We start from the raw sequence: 10,280 nt of genomic DNA on the forward strand, positions 1-10,280 counted from the left end.
GTGACTCAGAGACCCCACCCCTCTCCCTCGGGCTTTCCTAGGCTGCCTCGTCGCAGCTCCAGCCGTCCGAAGCTGGACTGAGTCCGTTAGGTCCCTAAACAGAACCACCCCTCGCCCACCCCAAGATAAGCCGCCAAAAAGAGGCGCGGGCCGAAGCAGCCCCACTTTCAAAGCGGGCGGTGCACGAGGCTGTGCGGGGCCCGAGCCCTGCGTCCCCCGCTGTGTGCGACCCCACCCTGCGCTCCAATCTCAGGCGCTCTTTGTTTCTTCCTCGGCGCCTTCCGATCCTGCTGAATCCCTCACTCCCCCTCTTCCCACTCCTTTGCCCGCGGGTTCCCTCCCCTTCCCCGGCTCCCAGCTGACCACAGCTCGGTGGCCGCCGCGCGCCCCTCCCACACGCCCCTTTGGCTCGGTGCCTAGGACCCCTACGGTCCAGCCCGGGAGGGTCCCCCCACCACCGCGCGACCCCGCCTTTTCCAGCACCCAGGCGTGAGCAGAGCCCCGGCCATCGTCAGGAAAGCCCCTGCAAGCCCCAGCCCAGCCCAAGAAGTAACGGGACCATGCCCAGTCCCGGGCCGCCGAGTAGGAAGACTCGAGAGCGCCCACGCCCCAAACCCCCGCCCACCCTCCCCGCTTCTCGCCGGGTCCCCATTGGCTGGCGCGCTCCGCGGCTGGGATGGCAGTGGGAGGGGACCCTCTTTCTTTCCCCGGTTATAAAAACACAGCCCTCGGCGGGGTCCGGTCCTCTGCCACTCTCGCTCCGGGGTCCCCGCGCCAGAGACGCAGCAGCGCTCCCACCGCCCACACCCGCCGCGCCCTCGCTCGCCTCACCTCCCGGAGCCAGTGCTCCCCACCGCAGCTGCCCAGCCCACCGCCACCCTCCGCAGCCATGTCCACCAGGTCCGTGTCCTCGTCCTCCTACCGTAGGATGTTCGGTGGCCCCGGCACCGCGAGCCGGCCGAGCTCCAACCGGAGCTACGTGACCTCGACCACCCGCACCTACAGTCTGGGCAGCGCGCTGCGCCCCAGCACCAGCCGCACCCTCTACGCCTCGTCCCCGGGCGGCGCGTATGTCACGCGCTCCTCGGCCGTGCGCCTGCGGAGCAGCGTGCCGGGCGTGCGGCTGCTGCAGGACTCGGTGGACTTCTCGCTGGCCGACGCCATCAACACCGAGTTCAAGAACACCCGCACCAACGAGAAGGTGGAGCTGCAGGAGCTGAATGACCGCTTCGCCAACTACATCGACAAGGTGCGCTTCCTGGAGCAGCAGAACAAGATCCTCCTGGCCGAGCTCGAGCAGCTCAAGGGCCAGGGCAAGTCGCGCCTGGGGGACCTCTACGAGGAGGAGATGCGGGAGCTGCGCCGGCAGGTGGACCAGCTCACCAACGACAAGGCCCGCGTCGAGGTGGAGCGCGACAACCTGGCCGAGGACATCCTGCGGCTCCGGGAGAAGTAAGGCGGTGCCCACGCAACTCGCGGGGCCTCGGGAGGGCGGGAAGGAGAGGGAGAGGGGCACCCCTGCGAGCGGCTGCCACGCCCTTGGGGATGTGGCCCTGGTGGCAGTTGCCTGGGGGACAGCGGGGAGCGGGGCTGCTGCTGCGAAGGCACAGCCCCGCCCAGAACCCAGACTTTGCAGTTAGCGTTTCCTCTGCGCCGCCACATATTGCCCAAGAACGCTCCGTTGCAAGTTACAGATTTCTTAAAACTACAACTTTGTCTTCAGTTGAAGTCCCTTTGTCACAATGAGAGCGATTCCCCTAAACTTTCAGAAAGTTTCCTGGCCCCTTCTGGCGGGCTGCCAGGCCCCGGGAGGGAGGAGGAAGGAGGGGACCGCCGCAGAGGAAGCGAGACAAAGGGACGGCAGAGGCTCCCCGGGGGCGGGGGGTGGGCGGGGTTCTCCTGGCAGGTCTGTGCGGGGACTGTGATCGTTTTTCTACTCTGTTCCCGAGGTCCCGCTAAAACCTGCCGAGGGCAGCAGGTCCGCAAGCCGCGGGAACTGGGTGCCCGCGGAGGTGGCGCGGCGGGTGTTGTCGCGCGGCGCGGCGACGTGGTGGTTGGGTGTGGCCGCCCCGCCCCTGGCGGTTTCCCGGTTCCCCTTTGGTTAACTTGCAACTGCTTCAGATTGCAGGAGGAGATGCTTCAGAGAGAGGAAGCCGAGAGCACCCTGCAATCTTTCAGACAGGTTTGTACTCTCTCTTCCCACTCGCAGCCGCCGGACCCCACCCAACCAACCCACGGGCAATTCTAAAAGTTACTTAACCCACGTCTAAAAAGTTCAAAACTTCACGGCAGTGCATAAAGCCCCCTAGTGGCGGAGAGTCCACGGATTGGAGCTGCTCTTAATTAAAAAAAAAAAAAAAATACAAACCTTGAATGATTTAAACTGTTCCTTAGGACAGAAAGAAAGTCTTTTTACTTTGTTTCAAGATTTAAAAAAAAAAAAATGTTTTCCCCGACTCATTTTTGCAACACACTGACATTCTGATTTCGAACAGTTACAGTTTGATTTAGATTGTGGTTTGTGCAAGTAGTCTAATTTTTACAAGGCCACCAAAAAGCACAGTTCTGCCCTGTAGTTTAAAATGTAAAACATGTTGGAGGATAAGAAACTTAGTTGAACTGGAATTCTGGAATTAAGCCAGCAAGTTTCTTTTCTTCTCTGCAAGTTCCACTGTGGCATTAAAGTTAGATGAAAGTATCACTATGCACAACTATTTTGTGATTTAATAAGGGTGAAAAGGAGCCATCTGTCCCCTCTGCTGAAGGGTATTAATGGTTTCTATGGGCTTCACTATGGAATGTAGATACAGACATTCTGGCAAGTGGGGTGGCTCTGGACAGAAAGAATAGGAGCCTTTGTGTTCCCAGAGAAGCTTTGCAACAGGCTACATTCTTATTGGATATGTAATGATGCAAGCACGGTTCTAATTGGACCCAAGTATTTGCTAACATCCGTTATCTAATATCTGGTCCAGACTTGTGAAGTGTGTGATGTGAAAAGTTCTTAAAGCTACAGACATACCTCACATTTTGAGAGGCCTTTCTTGTATTCTTTGGCACTCTCTCCATAAATTAAAAAAAAAAAAAATAAACCTAAGGCTGAAAAATGGAATTTTAAGTAAAGGGTTTTTACTCCAAAGTTAGAAGGACTTAAAAGGATTTTTAACTTAAAATTGGAATGCAAAAGCAGGATGATTTCCAATACAGTTTATAGTTTTATTTCCTGGAACATACACTGCTATTAGCTGCAATGCACTCTCAGATGAAGAGTCTAGGATAACATTTTGAAGTTGAAATACATGCACCAAATTAATTTAAACACAGCTATGTATGGTTCATTTTAGCCCTTGAGCATTTGTGATTATTACACGTGTAATGTTTTCTGCAGAGCAGTGAGTTAATATAAAGCAAAATTAATATAAAAGATCCTTTTTTTTAGGAATTCAGTAAAATTCCTCAATCCCTTCAATATAACAGCTTGCCACATGGAGCTTTCTTTTAGAAGTCAGAAAAATATCTTTTTTAGGGCTTAACATGCAAAAATGAATGTTTTCCTCAAGCCTGGTTTTTATATTATCCACTCCCCATTCACTTTTCCATGAAGGTGGTCGAAGAGTCTTAACAGTTAAATACTGTAAGACTATAAACTGTACTTCAAATATAATTTCTTACAGCATAAGAAATCCTCATGGCATTCCCTTGCGGGAAAATAAAATCTTAGTTGCAAGATTACGATATCCTGATTTGGAATGTAGCACTTTGCAAATGGTGGAAATAGAGAGGGATAGCTAGATTAGAAAGAATTCTACATATAAGTTTATTATCTGCAGGTGCTTTGGCCAGTCATTCTGAAACAGGCCAAGTAACTGAACTGACACGGTGGCAAGTGAAAAAGATAGACACACCCTTCTAGGCTGAGTCAGGAGAGTGTCAGGAGAACAGTGCCCCAGAGAAAGCAAAGCAAATACAATACGGAATTGCATTTCCGTTCCTTATTTTCCTGAACTGCATCTGTGGCAGCGCATACCCTGAATTGCAATATCAGATTGCTACTTGATATAAATCTAGCCTTGTAACCTGGATGCCAGATAACTACATACTTGCTTTGGAGCCTAAGGACAAGTTTCAGAAGATTTGAGTACAGAAAAAACAGCTAAAACTTTTGAAGCACAAGTTTCTGTTCTCCCTGTACTGAGGAGTACACGAAGTTGTGAGATCTGGCCCAAACCCCATCTTTGTGTTAGTCCATGAAATTTACAAAACAAATCTTTAAAATGCTGGGGCATTGATTTTCTAGATTTAAAAAAAAAAAAATTAAATGTCACTGGTAAAACGTGGATTCAGTAATGATGGAGTGCAGTTTACCGTGTTTGTGGACATTTATTTAATTTTAAATTGTCTGAGTGCCACCTTAAGTACACGCAATGGATCACAATTCAAATGCATTAGTGAAGAGAAGAAAGCATAGTATACTATAGCACTAAATGACTTTTAAACACCTTTTCTATTGTAAAGAGACTAGGTTCAGATGGTTCATTTACAATGAGTAAATGAGATAAGCCTTAGACCTTCTCATCTTCCATGTCCTATCTTTTCTCTTTTCAAAACAGGATGTTGACAATGCGTCTTTGGCACGTCTTGACCTTGAACGCAAAGTGGAATCCTTGCAAGAAGAGATTGCCTTTTTGAAGAAACTACACGACGAGGTTAGTGGAGTAACTTCTAATGAATGCACGAGGGTGAAGTTGTTTCCCTACCTGGCTTTGCTGACCTTCTGTGTGTTCTTTCTTTAGGAAATCCAAGAGCTACAGGCCCAGATTCAGGAACAACATGTCCAAATCGATGTGGATGTTTCCAAGCCTGACCTCACGGCTGCCCTGCGTGACGTACGTCAGCAGTATGAAAGCGTGGCAGCCAAGAACCTTCAGGAGGCAGAAGAGTGGTACAAGTCCAAGGTATGAAACAAGTTAGTGTGGCTCGAATAAAATAAAAGCATTGTTCTGAAAACACCACACCTGTCTGTGATTCCCAAGTATCTTCTAGCTCCAGTCCAAAGCTGGCTTTAACTTCTAGTTCACATCCTCTCTTTTAGAACAGCAGACTCCCTTTCCACTAGCCCTACGTCCAAGTAAACTCCAACACCCCATCTCTGCCCTCCACCATATTTAATGAGCCCAGGAGAGAGTGAATTCTCAGAAAATATCAATGTCAGTATTCCACTGCTGTTTCTCTGGCAGAAATTTAGACCTATTCCGGAAGACATTCAGTGGAAATCATGATTTCCTTTCCTCAGAGAGTCACAAGACTTAAACGTGGGCAAACTACATTTCTAATTTCTTCCCGACAGTTTGCTGACCTCTCCGAGGCTGCTAACCGGAACAACGATGCCTTGCGCCAAGCGAAGCAGGAGTCCAATGAGTACCGGAGACAGGTGCAGTCCCTCACCTGCGAAGTGGATGCTCTTAAAGGAACTGTGAGTACCAACCCTGCAGGAAAAGAGGCAAAGTAATGACCCATTCTATTCACCAAGTGAATGGCGATACCTGAACAAAATGTCAAGTGAGATTTCTATTTTAAGGCAAAGAAAATGAATTATCAAGACAGGCTCAAAAAGCACTTGATAGAGACCTCGAAGGTCTTAGCTTGCATGTATCATTTGCTTCTTATAAGAAGGACTTAGCACTTGTATTCTCCACTGAAAATTAGAGTAGTCACCATTTGCCACTGAAGGGAAATTGTTGCAAATGGTTTGTAAACGGTTCTGGGAGTTGCTGGGGTTTTCTGGAAAATAACATGGGCAGCCTTTCTCACCTCCTGCAGAACGAGTCCCTGGAACGCCAGATGCGTGAAATGGAAGAGAACTTTGCTGTCGAAGCTGCTAACTACCAAGACACTATTGGCCGCCTGCAGGATGAGATTCAGAACATGAAGGAAGAGATGGCTCGTCACCTTCGTGAATACCAAGACCTGCTCAATGTTAAGATGGCTCTTGACATTGAGATTGCCACCTACAGGAAGCTGCTGGAAGGCGAGGAGAGCAGGTACGGAACCCACATTTGCATGCATGAATTAATAGCCACCGCGTGCTAGGTACCATGCCACTTGCTTCATGTGTACTGCCTCATTGGTCTTTAGAATATTTCTTCAAGGTAGCTACTTTCCACTCTTCATAGGTGAGGAATTTAGGTTCAAAGAGAGTGACTTGCCCTAGTTAGAGTTAATCAGTAGCAGAGCTGGGATTTGAACCCATAACTCTGCCAAAGCCTATATTCTTCTCATTCTACAATGCCCCTCCGTTCATGCTTGTAGTAAAATAAATATGCTAATGAGACCAATCATGGGTAAAGCTTCTGCTCACATCCCTAATGTATGAATAAGAGTAACTTTTCTTAGGTGATGAAAACAAGGAGTGTATATATTTGTTCCTTGTAGTTGAAGTTGTTTTCCAACAATTTTACTGTTTTTTTGTTTATAGGATTTCTCTGCCTCTTCCAAACTTTTCCTCCCTGAACCTGAGAGGTAAGCATTATATTTCCCTTTATGAAAAATTTTGGTGGATTTTAACCATGGTGTTTAGGGTAAAGCACTCATGTTTTTATGATACCTGAAAAATGCCATATGAGAGAAAATTCTATAAAGCATCTGTAATTTTCAAACCCAAGTACTCTCTTGCATTCTATGCATTGAGTTAAATGTAAACTCCATTTTATTTCTTCCTACTAGAAGTACTATCTCATCCAGATGCTCAAGTGTGTCAGGCCCTGTGTTTGCAAACAGAAAATACTCTAGAATTCTTTTGAAAGTAGCACTTTGAGCAATTGCCAAAAAAAAAAAAAAAAAAAAAATCATAATTGAGTAAAATGGTTACTTGGTTTTTTAAAAAAAAATTTCATTTTTATTCATTTTTGACCTGTTTATTTATTCAGAAACTAATCTGGATTCACTCCCTCTGGTTGACACCCACTCCAAAAGGACCCTTCTGATTAAGACGGTTGAAACTAGAGATGGACAGGTTGGTATCTTTTACATCAAAAATGGAGTAACCTAAGACAGGCATTGATAGGTGTTGATTTTAAATCAATACATCTGCATCTCAGATACAGCTAGGTAATTTGAGAGGTTCAGGTTTCACTCATGCCTACTAAAACAGGAATAGGCTGCTTCCCCCAGCACTACACACAGCCAGCTAATTATTTGGCTCCTGGATGTGAAGGCGAGATGGCCATCTTCTTCCTGATCTCCCAAATGAGTTTAGGATTTGCTATGGTGCTCAATTGAAATGGGAGTAAAGCTTCCTTAAGTTACTTCCTAGACTACCTCAATATCAGAAATGTTTTGATCATGGACTTATGGCCTTCTCTGACCTCCATGCTTGTGATCCAGAGACCCTTAAGCCTGTCTATATAGTACAAGGATGTGCCGTATGATCAATTAGTTCCTTGTTACCTCTCTGCTCCAGGAAAGAAATGGTTGCAATTTATTATAATCTTCATGAAACCTTCCCTTGCACATAAATTTGAAATGTACTGCTGTACATTTTAATATGAGTTAATTGCTTTTAAATGTTGATTCATAGGATTATTATGGCATCCTTCATAAACCCAGTTTTTTAAGAAGTTTTCTTTTTGCAAGTCACAACATTCTCTTGGATGCTGACATTGCCTGTAGGTGAAGATTGTCTTGTATAGGTAGTTTCTTGGCCTTTTGGCTAAGAACAAGTGTTTTGCATACGTATCAATCCCTCCTAGCTGTAGCCCTTGCAGAACCAACAAAACCTTCCAACTCGCACAATAAATTATATGGTTAGTAGGATTTTTCTTTGCCATGATTTATGGGATAATTTAATCTTTAGTATGTAGTATTATATTTGATTTGAGTTTTATTTTTTAACAGGTTATCAATGAAACTTCTCAGCATCACGATGATCTTGAATGAAAACCTCACACACTCAGTGCAGCAATATATTACCAGCAAGAATAAAAAAGAAATCCATATCTTCAAGGAACATCTTCCAAGTGCCTTTCTGCAGTTTTTCAAAAGCGCAAGATAGATTTGGAGTAGAAATAAGCTCTAGTTCTTAACCACCGATACTCCTAAAAGATTTAGAAAAAAAGTTTACACCATAATCTAGTTTATGAAGAAGTCTTGTGCTAGAATACTTTTTAAAAAGTATTTTTGAATATCATTAAAACTGCTTTTTTTTCTCCAGCAAATATCCAATCAACTTGTTTTTCTGCTTCAATAAATCTTTGGTAAAACTCTTTTGGCGTGTACTTATTTGATAATATCTGAATAATTCTCTATTTGATCCTGTTGGTTAATTTGTCAAGAAAATCATGTCTCGGTTAACGTGATAAATTCAGGTTATTTATGCTTGAGATACAGGTTCTCATTTTGTCATGTTAGATAGCCCTCATTTCTTTTTAATTATTTTTTAAATTTACAAAATAGATGATATATAATAAAATAACTACAAAAATGAGGATAGTCTTTTATAGAAAGAGTTCAGCTGGGTTCATGCCCATGTGTGATTTTTTGATTCTAACGATAGACTTTCTAAACTTAAAAATTAAAAAAATATAAGGAATGGAAACTTTTTTTTTAGTACATGCAGCACATGAATAGCACAAATTGCACTATAGGAGATAAAGCATAGAGCCATGGCCAAGATATAGGGGTTCAGCTTCCACTAGCAAGAAGTGGGACAAGTTCACCAAGTTTTAATACGTGAAACTGACCTGCCTTTTCGTGTGTATACCTGTAAGTGATATCTATCCCTATATCCATCCATCTGTAGAAGACCTTTGTGTTTGGAGAATGGCATTAGACACAAGATAAAGAAAAATCCCTACCTTTTCATCTGGGAAGATAAGATTATTATGTGGGACTCCCCTGGGGATCAGGTGGCGCTAACTGCAAGTATAAAAAGGATTCCAAGCAATGACATTGAAGTGGTGTAGTCATGGAAAGCTTCCTACAGGCAGCCTTGTGAGCGGGCCCTGGAGGCTGGACAGGATTTAGATAAACAGATAAATAGATAAATAGATCAGCGAGAATATCGCCTGGAAGCAATAGAGTTGCAATGGTCGGCAGTGTGTGTTCTCCAGTGAAACTCCTTCCAGTACATTCCTGGCCGCCTCTTAAGTCCCCAGTTCCTGTGTTATTATTGTCTCTGCTCCAGGAACAATGTCGGTTTGCATCTACCTCTCTCTAGAGCTGCTGAGAGGAATAAGTAAGATAGTTCACGCTCAGCTCTGCGTATTCGCAGAAACATTAGCTGTGACTTTCATCGTTATAGTTACAAGGGACACTGCCTGAGTCAAGACAGGACTGGCCGCTGGAGTGTTCCCTAGCTGGGGTGACTTTACAACCCAATTTGCCTGAGACAGTCCTGGTTCACGCCTGTTGTATCAGCACAATTATTAATATTCCAGTTTGGACAATGGATTGTATCTGGCCAGTCTACCCTTATCATAGTCTTATAGGAAAGGGTATCATCGTGCAATTCCTGAGAGTGCCTGCTCCCCACCTGCCATATTGGAACAACTGATCTTTTCAATGGCATGATTAGTATCACCAGTGTAAACATCCACGTGTTTGGGCCCTTCAGAAACTTTTTCTATTTTATTTTTGATTTCATTTTCTGTTCTTTAGTCATTCTCATCACTGTTATCCCCTCCCCTGTCTCTTCTTCCAAGTTTATCCCAACTTTGGCTTATGAGTTTCATCCAGGGAAGACCTCAAGCCCAGGTTGGTTTTCTTCACACAAATGATGCTTTATTATTTAAAAAAAAATTAAAAAGCCACAGTTTTGTTTTGTTTTATTTTGTTTCCAGGGAGAAAGGAGCCAGAACCACAAGGAGTTCTGCTCATGCCTGCTGAGACCTGGGAGCTCCCTACCTTTAAAAATCCCTTCCCGCTCTTTCTAAAATCGCATCCCAGAAATGAAGGAGAGGAACTGGCCTCCTCTTATCTGTGCCTGTCAGAAATTAGACCTTAATGAAATGCTACACAGGGGCCTGTCTCATAGGAATTCAAATCTATTTAAGTCTTCTTTTATTTTTATCTTTAATTATACTGCTAGCATTTTCCTTATCTTCCACTTGGAAATACTCATAAAAAGAAACTGTGCTCTCACCACCTATGGTGCAATGGAGATTAATGCTGGGTTCTTTTATGTACAGCATTAATCCAAGATTAAAGGAGACAGGAAAAACGTAGGGGGTGGGAGAGAAGGTAATGATGACATAAAGAGCAAGTCTGAAAAAAGTTATCTAGGG

The 10,280-nt window shown here is 44.7% G+C and overlaps 1 protein-coding gene across 1 annotated transcript; it reads left to right on the forward strand.

Moving 5' to 3' along the window:
• Positions 1-759: 759 nt before the first annotated feature.
• VIM (vimentin) lies at positions 760-8,253 on the forward strand. Its single transcript, XM_069458628.1, has 9 exons — positions 760-1,452; positions 2,122-2,182; positions 4,611-4,706; positions 4,794-4,955; positions 5,348-5,473; positions 5,821-6,041; positions 6,476-6,519; positions 6,927-7,012; positions 7,894-8,253. The coding sequence occupies exons 1-9, from the start codon at positions 890-892 to the stop codon at positions 7,933-7,935; spliced, it is 1,401 nt and encodes a 466-aa protein (XP_069314729.1). The 5' UTR covers positions 760-889; the 3' UTR covers positions 7,936-8,253.
• The last annotated feature ends 2,027 nt before the right edge of the window (positions 8,254-10,280 follow it).

The sequence above is a fragment of the Eulemur rufifrons genome, chromosome 25 (assembly GCF_041146395.1).
Source record: "Eulemur rufifrons isolate Redbay chromosome 25, OSU_ERuf_1, whole genome shotgun sequence".
NCBI classification, from domain to species: domain Eukaryota; kingdom Metazoa; phylum Chordata; class Mammalia; order Primates; family Lemuridae; genus Eulemur; species Eulemur rufifrons.